Source organism: Colletotrichum gloeosporioides, assembly GCF_011800055.1.
Source record: "Colletotrichum gloeosporioides strain Lc1 chromosome Unknown consensus_13, whole genome shotgun sequence".
NCBI lineage: Eukaryota > Fungi > Ascomycota > Sordariomycetes > Glomerellales > Glomerellaceae > Colletotrichum > Colletotrichum gloeosporioides.
The window spans coordinates 889,325-913,641 of NW_025544658.1; the positions used below are offsets into that span (position 1 = coordinate 889,325).

A 24,317-nucleotide genomic window follows, 5' to 3' on the forward strand; every position below is an offset into this window, starting at 1 on the left:
GCATAGAAATGAATTTTGTCTGTATGTACTAGGGTTGGAGTTCGGATGAAGACCAGCAAAAAGTCTAGAGAGCTAGATACCTCAGATGAAAAGAGCTTATGAGAACCCCCCAAACCCCTGTCCAGAAGCTCAATTTAGTGCTAACACCCCAGACCTCTTCATTAAGACATCTCGTTTCTAGAAATGAATGCGCCCCGGGCATGATCTTCAACACGTGCTAAGAGGATTGGCCATCCAGGCGGGGGCATTTTGCTGACCATGAAAATGCGGGACGCCCGGGAGGTCGCAATGGCGGGGCACTGAAGAAGTGCGTGGGATGGCGGGGTAAAATTCGGCGGGGTCCTTGAAAAAAAGGTTCAGTATTCTTATCACCCACCCAGGTCGTCACAATCCTATATCCGATTGAGCTGAAGCTGTCGTCTGTTTTCTCTTTGAATCTGTCATCTTAGAACCGTGATACCCCTTTCCTCGCGAAAACCAACACCACAGACACAATGGCCGACCTTCCTACTACCTTCGACCGTAAGCAAGCTCCTCGACATGCTTCTCTCCCCTCCCTCGAGCCCCGACCCGCGAATGCGCGCGCGCGCGACTGAACATACAATGCTAACATCGCCTCACACCAGGCCCCGTCCACATCGCCGTCATCGGCGGCACCGGCCTCGGCAAGCTCGAGGGCTACACGCCCGTCGCCGCCCTGAACCCGACGACGCCCTGGGGCCAGCCGGCCTCCCCGATCATGATCCTCGAGCACGCCGGCGTGCCCATCGCCTTCCTCGCCCGCCACGGCCTGCACCACCAGTTCGCGCCGCACGAGGTGCCCGCCCGCGCCAACATCGCCGCCCTGCGCTCCATCGGCGTCCGCTGCGTCATCGCCTTCTCCGCCGTCGGCTCCCTGCAGGAGGAGATCAAGCCCATGGACTTCGTCGTCCCGGACCAGGTCATCGACCGCACCAAGGGCATCCGCCCCTTCACCTTCTTCGAGGGCGGCGTCGTGGGCCACGTCGGCTTCGCGGACCCCTTCGACAAGGGCCTGGCTGAGGTCGTGAAGAAGTGCGCGGCGCACATGCAGGGCGACGGCGTCGTGCTCCACGACAAGGGAACCATCATCTGCATGGGTAAGCAGTGCCTCCTTTCCCCCCCATATGTACGAAGCGCCGAAGTTTGGGTCTTGCTGACAGACACATCACACAGAGGGCCCCCAGTTCTCGACCCGCGCCGAGTCTCACATGTATCGCTCCTGGGGTGGCAGCGTCATCAACATGTCCGCCCTCCCCGAGGCCAAGCTCGCCCGCGAGGCCGAGATGGCGTACCAGATGATCTGCATGGCCACCGACTACGATTGCTGGCACTCGTTCGAGGACGTCGACGTCGCCATGGTCATGAAGTACATGGCCGCCAACGGCGAGAACGCGAAGCGCCTCGTCGGCGGCGTCCTCGACGAGCTGGCCAAGCAGGAGCACAGCGAGATGGTCCTGGCCAAGCACTGGGAGGGCGCGTCCCAGGGCGCCGTCAAGTTCATGACCAAGCCCGAGGGCCGCAACCCCGAGGCCATGAGGAATGTCGAGTTCCTCTTCCCCGGCTTCTGGAACTAAAGTTGCCCTTGCTGGCTGGGTTTGTTTGTAGTTTGATGATGGAATTTCAGTACATGGTGTTAATATGGGTTGGCCAAAATGAGCGTGGACTTATATCATATGGACGCTTTATGAGCATAGACTTCTCCCGGGGCATCAACTGGCCGGGGTGAAAGATAGATCAGGAATAGAACTATTTAAAGAGCAGTGCACATGAATACATGGTAGCGATGATGATGATGAATTCCGAGCCTTTTGACTCTGTTCTTTACGTGTACAAATAAAGGTCCAACGCCATGTCTAACGCCATTCTTGGACCCAAAGGAAGTCTACCTCGAAACCTCCGTTCCCAATCACATCAAGAGGTATAATGCCCGGACGCCCTTCTCCGCTGCCGCGATATGCCAAGGCCGTATATCCGTCCCCCTATCTACAATGCCCCTGGCCCGAGCTAGTGTACCGAGGCCCCTGAAATAAGTGAGCATCTCTCGCATCAGAGTCTCGCACATCCGCGGGTTGCTATCCACGTGCAAAATGTTGACTTCCAAAACCACTGGTGGATCTTCTAGTTTTGTTCCGCCGCGTTTGACTAGATACCCACTGATTATAGCAGGATTGAGCTCTCCGAGAGTTGATGAGTTGCTGAGTCGATGGGCAAGCACGGCACCCCACGTTTGATCCGTAACATCAAGAAGAATGGCGTCGCCTTCGGCTGGTTCCGCGTTGCCATCACCAGGGGTGCCTCCCGGTGTGGCGGCGTTTACGGGGTTGTTTTCCTTCATAGGTGTAGCGGGGGTCCCGCTTTGCTCAGGAGAGAGTATTGATGCCTGCGGTGTTGACACCGGGGTGGTGTAGAATGCTGACGAGGCTGTCGCTGGTACTTTTATTGCCGGAGGAAGCAACTGTAGAGACGGATTTGTGTCGACTGAGATCAACGTCAGGCTCACCGAGGCCATCGACTCGGTTTGCGCGAGACCTTGCCAGAAACCGATTTCCTGCTGGTCCATGGGCCCGCACTTCGTGACAATGACCCGCCAGTGTACCTTCCACTTGGAGATCAAATCGTGTGTTGTATCCCATATCTCGTGGTAGACATCGTTAAGAGACGTTGAAAGTGGCTTGCCTTTGCGCCCGAGACTGTAAGACGCCGTCATTTGCTGGCATCCCCTGTTGTCGGTCCATGCTGCTGTAATCCACCTCTCGTCAATGCTTTGTGCGTAAGCGATGTGCATGCAGGTGTTTTCGTGCATGAGCGAGGACGAGGAAGTATTGGAGATCTTGAAATCGATGCCCCGTGGTAGTGACTGCTCCAGCATGATAGCCGGCGAGGGCATCGGCCCGCCAAACAATGTGCATCGATCATACGTCTCTATCGCTAGCTTGATGGCGTCGCTTGGTGTTGGTTCAACGATGCCCACAGGAGAAGTCAGAAAGTCTAGAGGGACCAGCTGCAAAACAAGTTCATTGACTGGGGCTTGTCTTCTGTCAGTCAAAGACCTCTTGTGTATCTCGAAGAGCCGTTGGAACGCCGTGCATTCCTCCACGATCGACCCAGGGTGATCTGGAGGGTACACGAAGTACACAACAAAATTCTTCTCCGTCACGTTTGCTGACAAGAGCCCCTGGTTCAAGGCCTCCATGCGATCATCCAGACTTGACCCAATATGAGGGCTGACCGTGCCCGGAGAAGTAGCAATCTTGTCCGCTTCGAATGGCATCAGCCCGTCGGTCACCTTTGAACTCGTGGGCAGGCGCTCGAACGAGCCTAGTTTCAGCAGCTCATAGACATTGCGCATTCGATCCAAGAACGCTGCGGCGACATCTGTCATGCCATCCCAGTTCGGAAACACGCAGACAACGTTGACATTCTTCGTCCCTTGGGCAGGGCCGAGACCCAAGCTCTCCCAAAACTGAACACTTGACGGAAGCACCGACAGTCTGGCTTCTGCGCGGCGGAGTTCCATGTGTGGCGCAGGGATTTGGAACAGGTTGTTGGGCTTGGGCGGCTCAGCATTCGAATCTCTCTGCGGAACTGGCCTTGGGTGCAGTCTGTTAGGCTGCCCCAGCAACGGCACATCAGGTACCTCCACGACACCTTTGAAGTTGCAGGTGTTGAACTCGCCAAGGCAAGCAGGGACAACTTCTCGCAGAGTCTGCAGAGCGGTGCGACTCAGGGATGACAGCTGGCGACGGGTTTCTGATATAATGGCTGTGTTCAGAGTGTTGGCTTGCGAATCGCGGATTTTCAAGTTACCAGTGACCGCTTGCTCAGTCACAATCTGAGCGATTGTCACCATGTCCTCATCTGTGAGTGAAAGATGAATCGGCAGTGCCTCGGAATCCTCAAAGTACTTTGTTATGGACACCTCTGTTGCCTCGACCTTGGCTAGTTTAGGGAGTTCCAAGGCCAAGGTGGGATCAGAGTCTTCGACGGACTCGATGTCCTTCAACGAGGTAACGTGAGAAACCACATCGTCATCAAAATTCAGTCTTCTAATGCTTGATTTGAACGGAGACGCTGGCTCATCTGTCGTTGAGCTTGCGTCATCCTGGTCAGATACCAAGCTCACATCGTCTGCATCGGATGCGAAGTCATCCATCTTAGCGGGACTCGTGTTCAAGGTTGCGTTTTCCAGACCGCCGGTAATCGTACGGATGACCACACTCGTTTGCTCCGAGTGCTTCAACTGCTTCCTCTGTTTCCCGTGTCTCCGGAGGTAGTCGGTTGTAGGCGGACCTTGAGCGCCAGGTTCCGTGATTGGCTCTTGCGCCAACCCGCGGGTGACGGGATTGCAGTCAAAACGACCCCCTTGCTCATACTTTTTGTTGACAGAGGGAAGCACCGAGTCGAAGCCTACGCTGTCAAACACGCTGCCTTTCCTTGAAGGTGTTTTGCTTGGAGCAGAGTCGATGTCTCCCAAGGATGCCCGGACCCTTTTGTAAACGGTGTCGGGGCCAAAAGGGCTTGACTCTCTCTTGACACCAGCAGCCTTCTCTGTGCTGGGTCTTTGCTTTCCCTCGTCCATGAGGGTGCTCCTGGCATGCTTGAGTTCGGGCTTGGTGAAAATCGGTGGACTCGGTTCGGGCTTTGCATACTCAATCGGGGGAGCAGCCATTTTCGCAGGCTCAGGCAGCGGAGGCGGAAGCACTGGAGCCATCGAAGGTGCATCTGACATGCCCATATCAGGGAGACCCGAGAGATCTAGATCATCGCCGGGTTGCTCATCAAAGAAGCTGAAATCAGCATCCGTTATGTCGGCATCACCGAACATATCCGGGCCCATGTCTCCAAAGAGGTTGTCGCTCTCGCCTCCTAGAAATGAATCTGCTCTTGGCTTGTTGTCATTCGGGTTCCACCCGCCATCACCGTACGACTCATGATGTTGGCTGGCATGCGGCACCGCAGTTTCAGGCATGGTGACATCTGCCATGGCCGTATCGATATCGACGATGGCTACGGTCGCGTTCGGAGCCCCTGGGCTGGAGGTGGTGCCGTCTATGGAGGGCGTGATTCCTAGAGGATTCTGAACTCCGTCAGGAGGGGTCGGATACATCGCACCTACGGCCGCTGCATTGCTCGCGCGCCTTAAACCTAAAGGCGAATGTCCATTGGGTTGCTGTGGTGGGACGGCCGCGGGAGTCTCTTTTGTTGCCGCAATCTCCCTCTCCTTTTTCCGCTTGGTGACTTTTTCTTCTCTGTCAGTTCCGAGCTGAAACCAGGTTCTAGCTTCGCTTAGAAAGTCTGCAGTCTCCTCGTGGGCCAGCAATGCGGTATCTCCTAGACCATGATTTCGCGCCAGGATCACTGACTTTTTGCGGAAGCAGAGGGCAGCCGGCCATGATATCGTAGCCATTGTCGACGGGAGTGGTGTTGACTTGCCGTCTCCTGGTTTTCGGCGGATCATCTGAAGTGCTATCCAGGGACAAGACTGAAGCAACGTTGGGGATAGCCCACGGGACTGAAGGATCTTGATGCACGTGTCTCTCCATTGCGATGACTTAGCATCCGCGCTCCTCCAGAGTTGAGTATCTGGAGTTTGTCCAAGACCAAGCTCTGGATATGACAAGCCGCCGCCCATGAATCCTTGATAATTCGCTAGAACGCCAAATGGGGCCGCCAAGATCTGAGAGCCTAACACGATCTGCCCCGGACTTGATGGCTCGTTCACCGACAGTAGACCTTCACAACACGACAATGACAAGCTCATAACCAACGCACCCGTAGTTGTCAGATAAATGCGGAAGGTTCCAACGACTGCTGAATCAGAATCGAGAGCTCGGTCGGACTGGTTTTCGCGGGAGACTTTCGCGGGAAAAAGGACCGTTCGGTAGTTGACGGGTATCGCGCAAATGCGGCTACAGAAAGCTGCGGAAACGGTCGACAAGAGAGCCGTAACAAAATGCTCGTATGCATCCTTCAGAGGCACAGAGCCTGTACCTTTCGCATCGGGTCCTCCGGCTGAGGCGGGCTTTGAATCGGGATCGGAAGAGCTTGGCGGCCCAGAGCCTGTGTTCTGCGAATTCCGAAGGGACAGGTCGAGGGCCGAGTTACTTGATGAAGAGCTTGTGGGGGTATTTGCAGCTTGTTGACCCGGTGCGCGTCCCTTGAACAGACTAACCGGCTCGAATGAACCATCCTCGACCATCAACAGTGTCGCACCTTCGACTTCGATGGTGTTGCCCAAAGCCCCATTATTGTCGTCGGTGGCCGCCGCTCCTTTCCCTGGCACATGGAAATACCATAGCACGCGCCTGGTCGCATCATAGTAAACGATGTGGCCGCGGTTCCGTAGTTTAGTCTCGACATCGGCAGCAGCCGAGGGGAAGGTTTGCGCGTGCTCCTGAGAAGGTTCGTAAACTCGGAAAACGATCGAGGAGATGTTATTCTGGAGGAGAAAGGTCAGCCACTTTAGATTACATTTGAAGTCACGCGACGCACATTTAATAAGGTATTAGTATCGTATTCGCTTGTGTCCATGTCGACGGTCAAGTCTCGCAAATGCGGGATTCGATCCGTGTCGCAACATCAACTCCCTCAGTCGCTAAAGCTCCCGGAGGCTGCAGGAGCCGGTTGAAATCCAAGAAAATGCAGTCATAAAATATCAACGTCTTTCTGGCATCGATTGGGGCGAAATAAGCGATTCAAGGGGCTTTCGGAAGGGTTGTCTGCTGGATTTCGCGAAGTCATCGACTCCATCTCCGTGGGTCGAAAGCGCGACCAAAGTACCGGCTGCTCGGCATCAACCGAGTCCAAGACTGGTCCAGTACCGACGGGAAGTATGCGATAGAAGTTTCCAGGCGGTTGTTATCGAGATGATGGAGCACCGAGAAGCGTCGATGCTCGATCGTCGAGGTCGTCGTTGGGGGGAGGTTGTCGGATCTTTCGCAACGATTACTGCGTGTTCAGCAACCAGGTCTGGCCGGGTCGGGATAGCGGCGGAAATTCAGCACGGTCACTGACAAGCAGCAGACTGGAACCTCAGGGAGCAGTTCGTTCAGCTGAACGCCTGTAATAGTGCACTAACAGGGTCCTGTTGGATCGGAAGACGGACGCGGTTTCGGCCAATCACTGCTGCCCACCCGCTAAAAGTCCCTGTCCAGCGGTCGGGATACACGCTAATGCAGCGTCGCCTGATTCGGCGGGGGGCCGGTCGGAAACAGGACTTACTTTTCCACCGCCTCACCGAGAAGTCCGCCTGGTGGGCCAGGTGTGGCTTCCACCGACGCACCGGCCACCGCGTTCTTATCTTATCAGAACTTTTTTTTTTCTGGCTCCCCTCGGTCGCAGATTTCCTTCGTCCTTCGTCGCATCGTCGCGCAGAAACCGACCGACCGATCAGTGTTTTCCGCCTCCGGCCTCCCACAGTCAAGATGCAATTGACAAACCCCGGCACCGTTCCGGTTTACACCATCTCTGGTGCTTCAACAGCAAGGCCTTTGCCCGACTGGTTGGCCAGGCGCAGAAAGAGATCACTCAAGAACGACCCCGAATACGCAAATCGAGTCGAGCTTCTGCAGGATTTCGAATTCGAGGAGGCGAGCACATGCATCCAGGTCAGCGAGGATGGTGACTGGGCCGTCAGTGCCGGAACCTACAAGCCTCAGATCCACGTCCACAACCTGCCGCAACTGTCTCTCTCATTCGCGCGTCATACCAACTCTCTCACAGAGAAGTTGGCCATTCTCTCCTCCGACTACTCAAAGACTCTGCTTCTCCAAGATGACCGACGACTCGAGTTCCACACCCCGATGGGCTGCCACTACACGATCAGGATACCTCGATATGGAAGAGATTTGCTGTACGACAGGCATTCGGCGGAGGCCCTTGTACCGGCCGTCGGAGTTGATTCAGACGGATTGGGAGAGGTGTTCCGGTTGAATCTCGAGATTGGAAGATTCATGAAGTCGTTCCAGATTGATGTTGGTGGAGACGAAGAAGGAGCCGGTTTGCAAGGTGGGATCGAGGCCGGCAGTGTAAACGTCGCTGCTTTGGCCGAGAAGTCACACGGCCTGGCTGCATTTGGAACATCGCTTGGCACTGTCGAATTCTGGGACGCCAGGTCGAAGTCCAGGGTTGCACGTCTTGGTTGCCAAGAGGGAGCGATTACTGCACTTGACTTTAACGCCTCAGGCCTTTCTATTGCCACCGGATCTGCCAACGGCATGGTTCAGCTGTTTGATCTGCGTCGCCCTGTACCTCTTCTCACCAAGGACCAAGGATACGGCTTCCCGATCAAGAAGTTGATTCACATGACAACTGCGTCTCAGGAGAAGAAGGTGCTGTCCGCTGACAAGAGAATCATCAAGATTTGGGATGAGACGGACGGCACGCCCTGGACATCGGTTGAGCCTATTGTGGACATCAACGACATGTAAGTCTAAGAGGCCGCACGGTGGAATGACTTCGCTAACCATACTATAGTGCCTGGTGCAAGGACACTGGTATGCTTCTGACTGCGAACGAAGGCAAGCAACAGCACTCTTTCTTCGTTCCCAGCCTGGGTCCGGCCCCGAGATGGTGCTCCTTCTTGGACAACATGGTCGAGGAGATGGCCGAGGAGGTCCGCACCGAGACTTACGACAACTACAAGTTCTTGACGCTGCCCGAACTCAAGCAACTGAGCATGGAACACCTCATCGGCAAGACCAATCTTCTCAGGCCATACATGCACGGATACTTTGTGGCCTCCAAGCTCTACGAGCAGGCGCGGCTTATCGCCAACCCCTATGTTTGGGAGGAGGAGAGGACGAAGCGCATCCAAGAGAAGGTCGAGAAGGAGCGCGCCAGCAGAATCAGAGGCAACAAGAAGGTCAAGGTCAACCAGAAGCTTGCCGACAAGCTGCTCAAGAGGCAGGAGAACAGAGAGGTTGTGGACACCAAGGCCGGTGTACTGGGCGACGAGCGTTTTGCCAAACTCTTCGAGGACGAAGCGTTCGCCGTCGACGAGACCAGTTACGAGTTCCGCGCTCTCAACCCAAGCACCACTGTCGCCGCTCCGGATACTCACGAGGTGGGTGTCAGCTCTGCTGCCAGACCTGCCGAGGCGCCAAAGGTAGGACTGGGTAAGAAGGCTCAGTCCCAGGCCCAGGCAGAGATGACGATGAAGGTGTCTTCCTCTAACCAGAAGCATGGAGGAAGAGAAAGGGATTCCGCGTTGGGTTCTCGTGTCCAGAAGTCAGGACGCATCGGCAAGATGAACCGTGGAGAGGCTTTCGGCGAGAAGCAAGTCACGTTCGTCCCGGACAAGAAGAAGAAGGGTCGTGGCCCACCCCAGCAACAAGAGGAGAGCACAGCCAAGGAGAAGAAGAAGTTTGACGCGAGAAGAAGCGCAAGCACGAACACATTCAGAAGGCTATAAGAAACCGCTATGAGTATCCCAGGGTTTAAGTAATGGTACAAGAAAGGGCTTTTCTATCCCTCGAGCAGATCCCGGCTGCCAGGTTTCGTCAATCGTCCAGTTTCTAAACCCCGCATCAAACGACCCATTACACCGGCACCAAGCCAGTTGGCGGTCTTCGACCCGACATATCATTCCTATCCTTCAGCATAGGGTTTACTTCCGACCCCATCTCATCAGCTTCCGCTTCTTCTCGGCCTGCGCCAGTCCCTTCTCGAGGTCCTCTGGACGGAGCCTCGGCGTTGGGGGCACATCGTCAAGTCTAGCGCGGCCGCGGTGGCTGCGTGGTGGAGAGTTCGACTCCTTGACTGACTTGGGAAACTCGGTCCTCCGCGGCGTGAGAGCGGTGACCACTTTCCTGGCCGACTTGCGCATGGTCTCCCTAATCCTCCACTCGCGCTTCTTGGCGATGTAAAACAATACAGCCATTCCGACTGTACGAGTAAAAGCTGGTTAGTAAAATGGTTTTATAAAGGCGTTGGTATTTTTTAAAAGGGTCTGCATACTTCCAAGAGCACCAACGATGGAAACAACCACGATGATGGCAATCATGGCTTGGGATGAAAGCCCGACAGCGCCGGGGCTATCTCCAGCAGCACCGGCATCGTTATCAACGCCGCTCGAGCCGCTCGCATCGCCGGCGGCATCCGGATAATAGGTCTCGGTCGCCAAAGGAAAGTAATTGGAGGTCGTGGCCGCCATGGTGTTCAACTGCGTACCGCTCTCAGAGAGGGACCAGTGTACAGACTCGAAATGTTGGCGGGAAGAAGAGGCACAGTCAGGCTGGAAAAGGAAAAAACGGCGTCAGAATCGTATGAGTAGAGAGAAAAGCTGAACAAAATCGAAGAGATACCCGGCGCCACGAATGTGGCCCAAGTCAGTATTTACATGTTCAACCGCCGAGAAAACCCTTTGATGGAGCCCAGCGCCAATGGTGTCCCCCTCTCCTGCAACCAGCCTACCAGCGTATTCCCCTCAAAGCAATGAATGTGATGAACGAGAATGGCCCCCCGTGGAAGTGCATGTGCTTTACGACGGCAGTTGAGCGTGACGTGGGGCACGTATGGAAGCAGGAACCGTGTTGAGACACCCTGCTGTTGCCAATGGGATGTCTGGGCCCAAGACGGTCGAAATAGGCTCGCGATGCTCCCATTGGTGTTGAACGGCCTCGAAGCGCCGGCACACGGCGCTTTCACATCGGAGCCGGGGTGCAGTGGCCAATCAGCGGGCGGGGCCTGGGATTCGGGCGGCACGAATTTCAGGGGGCCAGGGGGCACCTGAATCAACCCCGGCTTCCTTATTCTCACCACCTGCATAGCACGCCTGCACGGTTGACGATGGGCACTCATATGCAGCCGGTCACGGCAGTGGCTGCAATATCGACAAGCTTAATTGTGTGATGGGGAGGGGTTGCGCATCTTGTTGACTCGACGAGCATGCGGTGTGATGGGCCGGCCGTTGGCTGGTGATTGTGGTTTTCTATCGCGAAGTCTCTGTTGGTTGCTCGCTCAGGGTTGTCTGTGATGGCTTATGCACGCTCTGTCACTATCACTACGACGCCTGCGAGGATTTCAGGATGACCAGAGCGGAGGGAATCAGCAATGCATGCACTTCACTGCGCATCGTTGGGCCATCAGAATCGGTCTTCATTCGGCGTCTGGCGATGATGCCCCCAGAGTATCAGTTGCCGCCAGTCTCTTTTCCCGTCAAATTCTTGGTGTATTTGGCATTCCTTGGCTTCCACGTAGGGGTTCTAAAAATGGACCATGGCCTCGGCCGATCACCTCGGCGGGCGACCATTCAAGCTGGGGTTTCGGTGCTGGGGCCGAGTCGACCACTCAAGAAACCCTGGATATCGGAGGTGGATCGCCGGGTCGGAGGTCGAGAGGCCTTCTCGTCTGTCTTACCTGCAGTCCTGCCCTCGGACTTTGAGTTACCCGGTGTTGCAGATTTAGGTCAGTTTGATGGCTATGGAACGATATTGCGGAAGATTTCACCAAGGAATATGTCACTTCATGATGTTGGGGCTAGTGCGAGAAGCCTGAGGCTGAGCATAGCACCGCACATCAAGCAGCATAGCACTTACAGACATGCGATCTCTGTCTTGGGACAATGCTATATGTGAAGAAACCTGTGTCTGGCTGGTCTATTTCATTCTGAAGACTATTCGCTGCTCACCTGCTTGGTCACGGGACGACTTAGTCCTCTTAACAGCCTTTCATGGATGCATCTTCTTCTACAGCCATTTACCGAAGACCGCTCTGAGTATTGTCAACTTTTCAATATTGATAAGACGGAACACTGGTGGCCTGTCATGGTAGACACTCCGTCCGGAAAATCCTTGCATATGTCGGGGAAGGCTACACAGCTAACTTAAAGGAGACGCGAGTGCGCTTCTGTTCAATGAGGTAATGCTATCAAAACCTCGCCTTCCTTTTGCAGTGACCATGGCATTATTCTGGAAATAATGAGGCAAGAACATCGCCACAAGAATCTGTTCAGGAGGTTGCGATGACATTGAGAAGCTGCAGGTGGTGGGCGCGGATCGATGAGTTCCTTCCCAGCGGATTGCCATGCCTTCCCTTGCGTTCTTAGGTACATACAGAAAGACTGTCAACGCCAGGTCGTGCACTGTAACTTCTCTTTCCACGTTTACCTAACTCACTGTCATCGTGCCTTCCAAAGAATTTCTGGCAGTCGTGGCCAACACCTCACTCATTGAGACATGACTTCCGGTAGATGGAAAGCATCTTGCCCACAGATCAAGCACGCCGTCCCACCCCTTTACACCTCGAGTCCTTGAGCGACGCCCACTCATTTGCTCCCAATCCTTCCGGAGCATCGTCATTTGGTGACGTCTCCGATCCTTTTCGTCCCCTTTTGTTTCCCAGACCCCTTGTTCCTGCTCTTAATATCACCTGTTTCCTTGGAACACAGCTATAATCGACTTGAACGAGTTTTCTCGGCGGTGCGAGGCTCTCCGCCAACCTCCGCGGCATGAGTGGTCAATCCAGCCCCGATCCTATCTCTGAGGCACCTCAAGACTCCTTTTCTTCGACAATGACAGGGTCTCTTCCCAGGGGATCCAGCTCTAGCCATTCTCTGCTGAGTGACGGTTCCAGCAGAGTCTCGCCATCCACCGACGGACCTCCTTCAGCTCGGCGAAAGAAAGATGGCATGCAGCAAGACCTGAACATCATCGGCCATCATGGCAAGAATGGGCAGCACCGCCCCACGGGTACAAACTGTCAAGATGATTCAGGCGTGGTACTTGATGCATCAGAAATGGAGGCTACCAACGATGTCGAAGAGCTCCCCTTTGCACGTCCGCCGAAGTTCAAGCTCAGACAGTTCTCGGGTCCACAGCAAAGACTGCCCATTCATGCTGAAGATTTCGAAGGTCTGGAAGACCTGGCTAGTCTTCAAGACGAACGTCCTCAGAAGCTGAAGTCCATCTCGCACCAACACCAAGAACGTTCAGGTCGGCGCCATGATGGTGGCCGCCATCGCAAGGACGCGGAACAGTCTGATGGAATAAACACCGGTGTCAATGCTGAGAATGGAAATGATTCCCCCGTTCATGAGGTCCACTCTGGGAGGACCACGGACGCGAGTAAAGACCACCCAAATATCGAGAGCCAAATGTCAGTGAATTCTTTCAAGGAGGGGGACTCAGTTCCATTGGATGGTCAACCAGCCCAGGTCAAGATAAGAACTCGTCAGCGGCCCACGGTGCTGGAACAAAATTCACCACGTAGTCATGGTTTGGGCATCCGTCCTTTTCACGATGCGGACAATAGCTTGCCTGGTGGCCTAGGCCGTCAACAAGTCCGGGGAACACCCCATGTGGAAGTGGCCGCCACAAGCACACGCCGGAAGCCGGAGAAAGACCGAGAAGTCAGACGGCCTATCCTGGTTCCGCAGATGGGCCCTCCAGCAGCGGTCATTACCACAACCGTCCTCTCGGCCACTGATCAAGGGGCTAATGTAACACCTCCTGAGCGTCAAAACGGTCTGCCTCAAGCGAGCAAACAGCACTTCGAATCGGTCGAATCTCAGAGGCAGCGCATGAGTACCCCCGTAGGAGATTTGGAAGGCCCTCGGCCCACGCCAAACCGTGCCCATGCAGAAAGGCGCAACGACACACCCAGAAGCAGTCGCACGCCACGCAGTGGACATGTTCAGAGGCGCGAGCATGCATCTCGACGTGATAGAGAGCCAAGACGCGGGGCCATTCACGATTCGGAACAGCAATCCCGACCCCTGAGAGAAGAAGATCTTTGCGTCTCTGCCCCCCGAGTACCATCACGGCAGTCAAATGTCTCCAAAGTTAGGAGGAATCGTACTCAAGGCAGGTCACGGAGCAGCCATCGAGAAGTGAATGGTGACCTCCTCCGCCCGCGGAGTGGACAACGATCGAAAGACATGAACCTTTCATCAATCTGTGAGATGATATATGGAATGGAGGCAACAGAGGCGGAGTCTCGCAAAACAATTGATGAGCTCTGGCAGCAGAAACAAGATCTGGAGCAGCAAGTATACAGCATGCAACAAGCTCACAGAAGCCTTGTCGACAAATCATTGCAGTATGAGAAAAGCTACAACGAACTCGCCGCAGACTCTCAGCAGCGGGCCGCTCAAATTAGACACCAGGAGAACAGACTGAATCGTGTGCTAGAGCAGCGAGATCATCTTCGTGCTGAGACCAGCAAAATGCGGGCTGAGCTTGAAAGCTCCAGGATCAAACAGTCCGAATTACAGGAGCATGTAATCAGAGCTGAGGCCGAAATCGAAAAGGAGGCAGGCCGAAATCGGAAACATCGTGAAGAGGCGAGCAAACAAACAGAGTTCGAGCTAATGGCTCTGAAGGAGGAACAGAAAGTGACCATCGACGGGCTTAAGGCGCAGCTAGAAGCGAAGCGAGACGCCTACGAGAACGAGAAAAGGGCCTTGAAGGACTTGCAGGTCGATTTTGCAACGCTCAAAGAACATATGTCCGGGGCAGAAGCGAAGGCCAAAGGCTTGGACAACCAACTGACCGAGATCAAGCAGAGCAACGACCGCTTTCAGAAAATTGAAGCAATTATGGCCAAGATCTTCACCGGGATTGAGAACTTGGCTGAGAAGTCCGACAAGGCCGACGTGGTGCCGCCTCAGATCGTGAAAAAGTGAGCTTGTGGTATTGCAAGACATTTTCCCGCGTAACTGACGATTGCAGGCTTGATGAAATAGCGGGATTTGCGCAGCGCGCGTCACGAGAGGACAATGATGGGACCAGAAAGGCCCTAGATGCTTTCCAAGAACAGCTGACGTCCAAGTAAGTGTTACATTTAGTCCCTTGAGACGCTTGACTAACGCTTTCTCAGGATTGGGGAAAAGATAGTTAATATGACGAAGGGGCAAAATATCATTCAGGGCAAAATGCAAAGCTTGGAGGAATGCTTGAAGAGTCAGTCGAGTCATGTCGAGGCCGAGCAAAAGAAACAACAGGAACAGCAGCAGCAGCAAATCACCGAGAAGAGCGCCGAGAACGCGAGGCTTGCACAAAATCTCGATACCAAGGACAAACAAGTTACCGAGCTGACGAAGGCTGTCTCCGAGATGGGCCAGAGGCTGCAGAGATTTGAAGAGGCCCTGGACTTAGTCGCGCAAGGAGCTGCCTCGGAAACAGAACTTCAGGCAGCCCAGGAGAGTTTGAACACCAGCGAGACTCGAGTCAATCAACTGAGAGCAGAACTCCAATCCCAGCGCGCGGCCTACGAGTCTGAGAAGACGGACCTTGGGAAGCAGCTCGAAAAGGCCAAGGACGATTTGAAAAAGACCGAAGACCTTCTCAAGACCTCGGCGGAGAAGGCAGCTTCTGCAGAGCGCGAATTCAATGCAGCATCGGACGAAAAGCAACGCGAGTTGGAGGAGACGGTGAAAAAAGAACAACAAGCTCACCAGAAGCTGAAGCAAAAGCATGACGAGCTGTTCGCCGAACAGGCTCGTCTCCAGGAGGAAAGCGCAGAGACCTCCAAGCGTGAAAAGGAAAAGCTTGAGAGGGCTGAAAAGGACCTCAAAGTTGCCGAACAGAGGATCACCAACCTTACCATGAAGATCCGCGAGACACAAACAACATCATCTACCGCGAACCCGAATGACCTTACACACCAACAATTGGAAGACCAGCTGAAGATGGTCAGAGAGTGCCACAGACTGATGGAAGAAATGCAACCCGGCGGGAAGGATCTCTTCAAAGGAAAGTCGGGCGCCCCTGAACCTAGCAACAGTCTGCGCGATGATGAGCAACACAGTCATGCTTCGACTGAGCAGCAGCACTCTGGGGCGCCAGGCAATGCAGACGCCAGCAATAATGACGAGGAACCCGAGCTTCCCGAGGTGCCATGCACAGATCCAATTAACTGGAAGGACATTCTCGAAATCAGCTCAAGCTCGTCGGATGGTATTTTGGAGGAAGACAGCCAGCAAAAGAGTGTAGACACCTTGGAGGAGGACCTTCAACGAAAGAGGATATTGATAAACAGTCCCGTTGAGGCAGCAGACACCGAATTAGCGGCGCCTTCGGTTTCCCAAGAAAGAGCGCAGCGACACAACTCAACAAGTCAGGGGTCTCAACCCAAAAGTATTCTTCGACCAGGCTCGAGCTATACGCCAACGGCAGCATCTACAAATACTGCTGAGTCGGCCCGGGAACGTGCTCTCTCTACTCACTCTGGCCACACTGAGTATAATCGGCCAGTCGGAAGTCGAGATACCATCTCATACGCCAAGTTCAGTTCCTTTAAAAGCCGCAAGCTGCCGAGACCGCAGCTTCTTGATTTCCGCAGAGAGCATAAAGGCAACAAGCGAGTTCGAACGGAGCCGCCCCTGGACAGACAAACCAAGCGAATCAAACACGTCAGTGACCCCAGGGATCGCGATGACGTTTTCACTGATCGCTTGGAGAACGCCGGACAGCCTAGTGGAGGCTCAGCTTTGGAGCGAAGCACAAGGGCCAGCACTGAAGCCCTGTCGATCGAGTCGCAGGACAATTCTTCCATGTCGCGCCATTTCCAAACGGGCACATCGGCGAAGAATGACCATCAACCGCAGTCAAGACTACCACTTGCGGGCAAGACTCCTCAGTCGTCCCAAGATGGCCCGTCCTCAACTGGACGTCGCAACATTACCCGAACTTATTCCAAACTTCCTGTCAAGACTTAGAAACCGCTGCTACGGCGGTGAAATTTTGAACCACATTGATATGCAACTTGCGGCGGCGCTATTGTTTTTGGAGGTCAAGCACAGATCGAGAAAGCGAAGTCAGTTTGGTGGGATTTGTGGAAGACTTTTTTGGTGGCTTTTGGTAGAATATGCACTTAGATCGTGGCAATCGAAGCCCATGTCATCATGAGTCTTTGCGCTTCGGTATCCCGTGCCACTTCCTAACCTCCTTGATGCTCTGTAAAGGGTGCAATCCGATGGCGCATTGCGTGGCCGTGTCATGACATCCTCAAAAACCAATTGCATACCGCCGTGAACGCCATTTGTGATGTTATCATTGTTGGTACAGGTAGAATCGACTCAGGCAAGCGGATAGCTCATTTGCCCTTTTTCTTTGCCTCCAAGAACAGCACCTTCCGACGGACTGTGGAAGTGTTAGCTTGACATTGCACTCAAAGTGTTGTATCTCGCTCTGCGCCAGACGTGGAAGCGCGCATAAAAGCTCGAGGGGAAGCCGTACCGATCGGATCGTATTTCAGCATGCTCATGGGTGAAGCCGTTCTGGGTCGCCTGAAGGTGTAGAAGAACCCGGTCGCGGCCATGGACACGAGCCGGACGATCGCGATACGGGACTTCGCTGTCGAGATGTTTAGCAATTGTAACCTTTAATTCTGGAGGCTTCCACAGGAGGACAAACTCTTCTTCGCCATCTTGAGGGTTGTGGCGGGGGATGGGCGCTTGAAGCTTGCTGGCGACCAAGGTGGACGTGGATAGAGCGTGGAGTCGGGAATTTTGCGGTGGTGAGAGCTTTCGGTGCAAATAGGGCCGTTCACCGAGATTTAGTGGGTTGAGCTTCGGTAAGATCTCGGTCTGCTTGAGGTACATTAGAGCCGCTCTCGCCCCAGCTGGGGCCAACTGTGGCCATCCGGCCCGATTGCGGGTGAAGTCTACATCAATGTCTCAACTAATTATATCTCTCTACCTACAAATATTCGGTACCTTTTATGGATGATTGACTTTGTGGCACGATGCGAATCAAGTGACCCTTCTCATAGGAGCCAAGCAAAGAGGGGTGAGACGCGGCATCAGAATGGCGACTTGACGGGGTGCGAAGATGCGGCGGGACACGGCGCCAAACATCACGGCCGAATTCACCAGTCGCCGAAGCACGTTTGAGTCTGGAATCCGAGTAACGGAGGCAGGTGGGCGGTGGACCTTCAGGGTCTCTGCAGATGTCGATGGAGCCTTTCCATCAATAGCTCACCCGGGACCTGGAACTTTTGGCAGAGCTTGCAGGGTCCTAGCATCGAAGGGGCCGTCGCCCGCCGCACCGGTGTGTTCGGACGGCGGCATCCTCATGGAGGCATCCGTAAAGACTTGCAATGCGTGAGCTTCGCTTTCAATGTTGGCACAAGACGGGTTGATCATGTCCTTGGGGTGCTCTCTCGCGTATATTCCTGCAGGATACACATCCATCTGCTGAGCCTACATCTATCTGACAACCAATTACCACGTCCACATTTGGGCTTATTCTGTACGGTAGCTCGCGTGGCCTTGGTGCGGTGAGAGAGAAGTGTGTGTTCAGGCCGTTTTGGCAGTGTTTGCGCGACCTTCCCTGCATGCCACACCCCCAGCTTTCCATTCGGAGTCAAGCCCGCAGTTAAGGGCGGTTTATCGCGAGGACCCCCGACTGGGCCGGCGGGCAGGTCGGCGACCCAGCCTGGCAAAACCAGTGTGCCAGGAAGGTAGGTTTATCTCGCAGATGTCTGGACCTGCTGGTGGTGTCTCTCAACGAAGGTAAGGTACCGGGGAGGAGGAGTAAGGGCAGGTAGAGTAGGTGTGATGGGAAATGGGTGAGCGACTACGGGCAAATAAAGGGCAACGGACGTCCCTCTTGTCTTGCCTGCTTCCAGCGTTAGGATGCACAATCTCCGTTTTTGACTCTTTTTCTTTTCTATGCTTTCTTCTTTGTAGACAACGCGCGGGGGAATCAGATATTTGGTCGTCTCAGCCGCAGCGAACGAACGCAGTTTCCCCGCGAATATTCTTTATTCATTAGACTTTTGCCAGTCGCCTTATTTCGACTTCAAGCGTGTTCCGAACGATTGCAAACGGCTGTACACCAAACGCGACATCCAGTGTCGACATTCCAGCGGTACAGAGCTCACAAGCCGCTTCCGAAAGCGATTGTCGCGATGAGCTCGACTGTAGCGGCGCGGAGGGTGGCTGGCGGCACAGCAAGGTCGCTGGGAGCGCCAGGGAAACAGGTCGTTGCGGCGGCAGGCCAAGTCAGACTGATGAGCAGTCACAGATCAAACGGTACGTTGCAATGTGATTGAAGCTGAAGTTGAAGCTCTCCACATTTTTCTTTCTTTCTGTCCATTCCTGTTTGTCGATCTGCTTCATCTTTTTATATTTGTTTCCTCCAAGTCCCAACCCTGGGCTGCCCGTTGGTGCTACCGGTGCTGCATGGTTGGCCAGTGCAAAGAGCTTGCAGCTCGCTCGCAGCTTCGGGAGAAGCCAGGCGGCGGAAACATTAGCAAGAGAGACTGGACGGGAGCTTCAGCTCGGGGCTCTCCAGCGCGGCTTCCCCCGAGCTGAAGGAGTTGCACCCCGTTTTTTTCTGTCTTTTTAGACGCCATCTGCAGACCATCCCTTCACTGCGCAAACAATGTATTCTTGATCAACGATCAAGTCCCGATCCAAGGCCATGGACCCCACGTGGAACCCCACATCTTCCTCCCCCTCGGCCACTGGTTGCTTGCCATCTTGAAATGCCCTCACGGAAGCCGCTAGGACTTCCAGTCAAGACTGAAGACCCAGGCCTGGCTGGGCCCTGGTCACACCGATCACCGGTTTCGGACACAGGCCGACACAGGCCTTTGAAGCAACCCAAGCCCGAAGGCGAGGCAAGCAAAACCAAACCATACCAAACCACTGCCGGGTCTGATCCACGTCTTCGTCTGCCGTCGGGAACGCGCGACTAGCCAGCAAGTGCTGGCGTTGCCGGGAATGGCCAAGGAGGGGCAAACACTCCCACACACAAGAGTCCCGTCAGAGGTCCAACTCAACCCGCCGGTCTTTTCCATGATGCAGGGCTGTGTCTCGTGGCCCAGTGTCACAGTCCCTAATTGGAAGCCCGACTAGCTTGCCCATGGCTCTCCCTGAAGACATTGAATAAGATCAATGTCTTGCATCGGACGATGACGGGAGGGAAGTGCGCTGATTTTTGGCCATTTTGCCTTGTCTCTTCCTTCTGCCCGTTTATTCCATCAATAACACAGAAGAGAACCGTCCATCGGGTGTCCATCCGGTGTAGTAGGTAGCTCCCCCGCGTCCAAGCTCGGTGTCGGGGGTTACTGCTTGCCTCTCCCCCTCGTTGAAGAACAGGAGGAGGACAATAAAAAGCTATTAGTGTGGCTGCACACCAGCTTTCTTAAAGACCTCCTTCAAAATTTGGTCTGTTTGTTCTTCACATCTGCACATCGTCTCTTTACTTTTGCTCCGCTTATTGCCGGGTTGTAGCCATAAGGTGTTTTCCTCTCGCTATCAAATCTCCACAGTTACCGTGGTAGAAGCCCTTTATCTAACTTTTATATGACTCTAACATAGATACCCCGCGGTCCCCTAAGATCTTCCTCTCCAATACCCCGCCATCCCGAGCGCAACTTTTCTCGAGCAGCAGAAACATTCGTTCGTCACCCCACCATCGAACCATGTCTTCCACGCCCACTCGTCGGTTGAACGCCGACAACATCAACCAGCATGTTGTCGCCGCAAAGTACGCCGTCCGTGGCGAGCTCGCCGTGAAGTCGGAGGAGTACCGCGCGAAGCTGGCCAAGGGCGACAAGGACCTGCCCTTTGACGCCGTCATCTCGGCCAACATCGGCAACCCCCAGCAGCTCGACCAGAAGCCCATCACCTTCTTCCGCCAGGTCGTCTCCCTCCTCGAGAACCCTCTGCTGCTCGAGCACGAGGATGTCCTGCTGAACCAGCTCGGATACAAGTCCGACGTCATCACCCGCGCCAAATGGCTCCTCAGCAAGGTCGGCTCTGTCGGCGCCTACAGTGCCAGCGCTGGTGTCCCCGCGATCAAGGAGAGCATTGCTCAGTTTATTGAGCGTGAGTTTTGTGACTGAATTTCATGTCGGAGACATGATAACTGACAAAGATTTCTCCTGCAGGCCGCGACGGGTTCCCCGCCGATCCCGCCCACCTCTACCTCTCCGGCGGTGCCTCCTCCGGCGTCAACACCCTTCTGCACATCATCTGCTCCGGTCCGACAACCGGTGTCCTCGTCCCCATTCCCCAGTACCCTCTCTACACTGCCACCCTCTCCGTTCTGAACGCCACCTGCGTGCCTTACTACCTTGACGAGGCTTCCGGCTGGGGTACCGACGTCGCCACCATCAAGGCCGCCTACGAGAAGGCCACCAGCGAGGGCACCGATGTCCGCGCGATCGTCATCATCAACCCGGGCAACCCCACCGGCGCGTCCCTCTCCGAGGAGGACATCCGCGCCGTCTACGACTTCGCCGCCGAGAAGAACCTCGTCGTCATGGCCGACGAGGTCTACCAGACCAACGTCTTCGTCGGCAAGTTCCACTCCTTCAAGTCCGTTCTGCGCAGGCTGCAGAAGGAGACCCCCGGCAAGTACGACGGCGTCGAGCTCGCCTCCCTCCACTCCATCTCCAAGGGCATGGTCGGCGAGTGCGGCCACCGCGGCGGCTACTTCGAGCTCGTCAACTTCGACCCCGAGGTCGAGGCCAACATCTACAAGTTCGTCTCCATCACCCTCTGCGCCCCCGTCATCGGCCAGTGCATCGTCGAACTCATGGTCAACCCCCCCAAGGAGGGCGAGCCCAGCTACGAGCTGTACCGCAAGGAGTACGACGGCATCTTCAACGGCCTCAAGGAGCGCGCCACCGCGCTGCACAAGGCCTTCGACCAGATGGAGGGCGTCGAGTGCGGCGAGCCCCAGGGCTCCATGTACCTCTTCCCCACCATCAAGCTGCCCGCCAAGGCCGCCGAGGCCGCCGCGAAGGAGGGCCGCACCGCCGACGAGTTCTACTGCATGCGCATGCTCGAGGCCACCGGCGTCTGCGTCGTCCCCGGCAGCGGCTTCGGCCAGAAGGAGGGCACCCTGCACTTCCGCACCACCTTCCTCGCCCCCGGCACCGACTGGGTCGGCCGCATCATCAAGTTCCACAAGGAGTTTGTTGCGCAGTACAAATAAGCGCGTTTGTGCGTGAGCATCTTACGAAACCTGTGTTTTTTTGACGACCATTTACGGGCGAAGGGTTAAATAGGGGGGGAGGTGCGAGGAAGGGCCAGCCGCTTTATTGGATGAGACGATCTTGCAGCAAAAGCATATCAGCGAGCGCGGCTTGGGCCAATGATTTCTTTTGGGAACATTGAGCGCGTGCTTATTAGAAGTACGTCGTAGACAGACAGTCCATTGGACGATGGTTTGACAGATGAGGGTTCAAATACCAAGAAAAAAAGAGAATGATTTGCACGCTATGATTTGGAGAAAGACAGGGAGGCCGTCTTGCCTTTTTGGCGCATCGTTTCGCATATCAGGGGACATTTATGGGGTGATTTCATGGTTCATGACGCCTTTCAGCATAGCTTGCGAGAATAGAACATATCCCGCTCCATACTTTGCCTCCGGGGAAGCTACTCTCGCAGAAATCACGTCTAGTTGGGACAAGCACACATGTCACAAAGCACCAGGACACAGTGGCGAAGCCAAGATTGCTCATATTGGCCCGTCTATCCGTAGGTATCATACAGAGTTATCGTAGTAGCACACATTTGCTCACCCCTTGTTCTATTCGCCGCCGCGATTTCTACCTCTGCGCCTTACCGACCTTGATGGTCAAATTGGGTAAAAAAAGGACCTGCGGCTCTCATCGGCAATATCCTCTCAGCATCCACGTCCCCTGCGCAATTATGCACGCTCACTGCCCCTTAGGCGCACAGCCTGGCCGTACTTCTGAAGCTTGGTGATGAGCTGATCGCCCTGGCGGACAACGTCCTGGTACTGCTTGTTCTTGTCGTCTGGTCGGTTGGTCTCGATGACGCCCTTGCCGCTGACGCGGTCGATTGTGCAGGGGATGCGGCCGGCGGCGATGAACTTGGCGAGGTCACTGTAAGAGATGTTAGCATTGTGTCGAACAAAGATCCGCGTGCGACAAAACATACCGGTCAAGGAAGTCGACGGTGACACCAAAGTCGGTAGCCATCGTCTCCAAGCCAACCACGCGGTAGCTCTGGAGGAGCTGCTGGTATGCGCGCAGGCGCATCTCGCGGATGAACCAGTTCTTGTGCTCGTGCAGGTAGCGGTCCTGCGTGAGGAAGTTCTCCTCGACCTGGGCGAGGGCCTGGAAGAAGTACTTGTACTGGCCGTTGTACAGGCTCGTGACCAGCTGGGCCAGGGGGGAGAAGTCGATGGCCATCTCGGCCTCGGGCTGTTCGGTGCTCGTTCCGAGGGTGGTCAGGTTGACAGCCGTCTTGGTGGCAGCAGAAGGCGCCGGGGCGTCCTGCATGGTGTCGTCGGCGCCGGGGCCGGCACTGAGAGCACCTGACAAAGCAAGAAGCTTGTCCTCTCCATCACCAAGGATAGCCTTGATCTCGGGGGCATCGACGACCTTGCTCTTGAAGTCGACACGCTTCAGGGAGACAGATCCCGCGAGAACGGAGTAGACGACGAGGGAGGAGTAGGTGCAGAGTTCGTAGCTGGTGAAAGTAGACAAGCTGTCGAGCAGCAGGGGAGCGGCGCTGTTGTAGGATCGCACGGTCAGAGAGTAGATACCCTCGTAAGCCTTGAGGCGGTTGCGACGGTCCCAGTCACCGCCGGACTCGACAAGGGTCTTTGCGCGCTCGATGTGCTTCTTGACAAGCAGCTTGTCGCCGTAGAAGAGACCCATTCGGACTATTGCGAGCACCAGGTCGATCTTGGTGCCCAGGATACCCGTCTTCTCGAAAACGTCCTCGTATGCGGCAATCGCCCGGTCCTGTCCAGGATTATCAGCGGCGCGTCATTAATTCATCGAAGAACGTAACACACCTTGTCACCAACTCTGGCCCAGAACTCCGCCCGCTTCCCCCGCGCGGCCTGGATTTCCGTCTCACCGGCCTTCTCGACAGCCTCGTCCTCCTCCTTCTGGAACTCCTCCAACTCCCGGTCGTTATCGGCCTTCAGCTCCTGGTAACGACCCTCGTCCCAGGGCAGGTTGACGGCGGTGGGGACGCTCTTGGTGGCGATCATGCCGGCCAAACTCGACTTCCTACTCAGTGGCTTGCCGGGTGTCTGGCTGCCGCCCTCACCGAGCTGGTTCAGGATGCCCTCGAGGGGATGGGCAAGGTACCGGTAGAGCGGTGCCATCTTGTGCTCGGTGATGGCATCGTTGAGAGCTTTCGCGGCGTTTTGTTGAGATGGCCGGGAGGCGTAGGCGTTTGTGAGGGTGAAGACATGTTGGGCGAGGGGGAGGAGGGGGTACTTTGCGTACTGGGGATCTGAGCCCATCTTTGCGGTTTATCTCACGACGGCGGACTTTGAAAGAGAAGGAAAATCGGGCGTTCGAGGTCGGGGAGAGCAAGTTGAGGTCGTGGAATTGGGTACCGGGTGAGCAAG

At 55.2% G+C, this 24,317-nt stretch overlaps 7 protein-coding genes across 7 annotated transcripts; 4 read left to right on the top strand and 3 right to left on the bottom strand.

Annotated features, from left to right (window-relative positions):
* Positions 1 to 491: 491 nt before the first annotated feature.
* On the top strand, positions 492 to 1,595 carry GCG54_00002671 (S-methyl-5'-thioadenosine phosphorylase; the record flags this gene model as incomplete). The annotated part of the gene is made up of 3 exons (XM_045402757.1): positions 492 to 522; positions 627 to 1,118; positions 1,195 to 1,595. Coding segments are annotated over 3 exons (924 nt in total), but the record flags the coding sequence as incomplete, so codon positions are not given.
* A 332-nt stretch (positions 1,596 to 1,927) lies between these two features.
* On the bottom strand, positions 1,928 to 6,552 carry GCG54_00002672 (Mediator of RNA polymerase II transcription subunit 13; the record flags this gene model as incomplete). The annotated part of the gene is made up of 2 exons (XM_045402758.1): positions 1,928 to 6,460; positions 6,514 to 6,552. 2 exons carry the CDS (start codon positions 6,550 to 6,552, stop codon positions 1,928 to 1,930), a joined length of 4,572 nt encoding a protein of 1,523 aa, XP_045269376.1.
* Positions 6,553 to 7,415: 863 nt separating this feature from the next.
* Positions 7,416 to 9,433, top strand: GCG54_00002673 (Ribosome biogenesis protein ENP2; the record flags this gene model as incomplete). Its single annotated transcript, XM_045402759.1, has 2 exons — positions 7,416 to 8,446; positions 8,497 to 9,433. Coding segments are annotated over 2 exons (1,968 nt in total), but the record flags the coding sequence as incomplete, so codon positions are not given.
* Positions 9,434 to 9,628: 195 nt separating this feature from the next.
* Positions 9,629 to 10,174, bottom strand: GCG54_00002674 (uncharacterized protein; the record flags this gene model as incomplete). The annotated part of the gene is made up of 2 exons (XM_045402760.1): positions 9,629 to 9,906; positions 9,979 to 10,174. 2 exons carry the CDS (start codon positions 10,172 to 10,174, stop codon positions 9,629 to 9,631), a joined length of 474 nt encoding a protein of 157 aa, XP_045269378.1.
* A 2,358-nt stretch (positions 10,175 to 12,532) lies between these two features.
* On the top strand, positions 12,533 to 16,678 carry GCG54_00002675 (uncharacterized protein; the record flags this gene model as incomplete). Its single annotated transcript, XM_045402761.1, has 4 exons — positions 12,533 to 13,116; positions 14,035 to 14,640; positions 14,691 to 14,789; positions 14,839 to 16,678. The coding sequence occupies 4 exons, from the start codon at positions 12,533 to 12,535 to the stop codon at positions 16,676 to 16,678; spliced, it is 3,129 nt and encodes a 1,042-aa protein (XP_045269379.1).
* A 3,614-nt stretch (positions 16,679 to 20,292) lies between these two features.
* On the top strand, positions 20,293 to 21,914 carry GCG54_00002677 (putative alanine aminotransferase; the record flags this gene model as incomplete). Its single annotated transcript, XM_045402762.1, has 2 exons — positions 20,293 to 20,800; positions 20,863 to 21,914. Coding segments are annotated over 2 exons (1,560 nt in total), but the record flags the coding sequence as incomplete, so codon positions are not given.
* Positions 21,915 to 22,631: 717 nt separating this feature from the next.
* On the bottom strand, positions 22,632 to 24,209 carry GCG54_00002678 (putative 26S proteasome regulatory subunit rpn7; the record flags this gene model as incomplete). Its single annotated transcript, XM_045402763.1, has 3 exons — positions 22,632 to 22,830; positions 22,886 to 23,697; positions 23,751 to 24,209. The coding sequence occupies 3 exons, from the start codon at positions 24,207 to 24,209 to the stop codon at positions 22,632 to 22,634; spliced, it is 1,470 nt and encodes a 489-aa protein (XP_045269381.1).
* Positions 24,210 to 24,317: the final 108 nt, after the last annotated feature.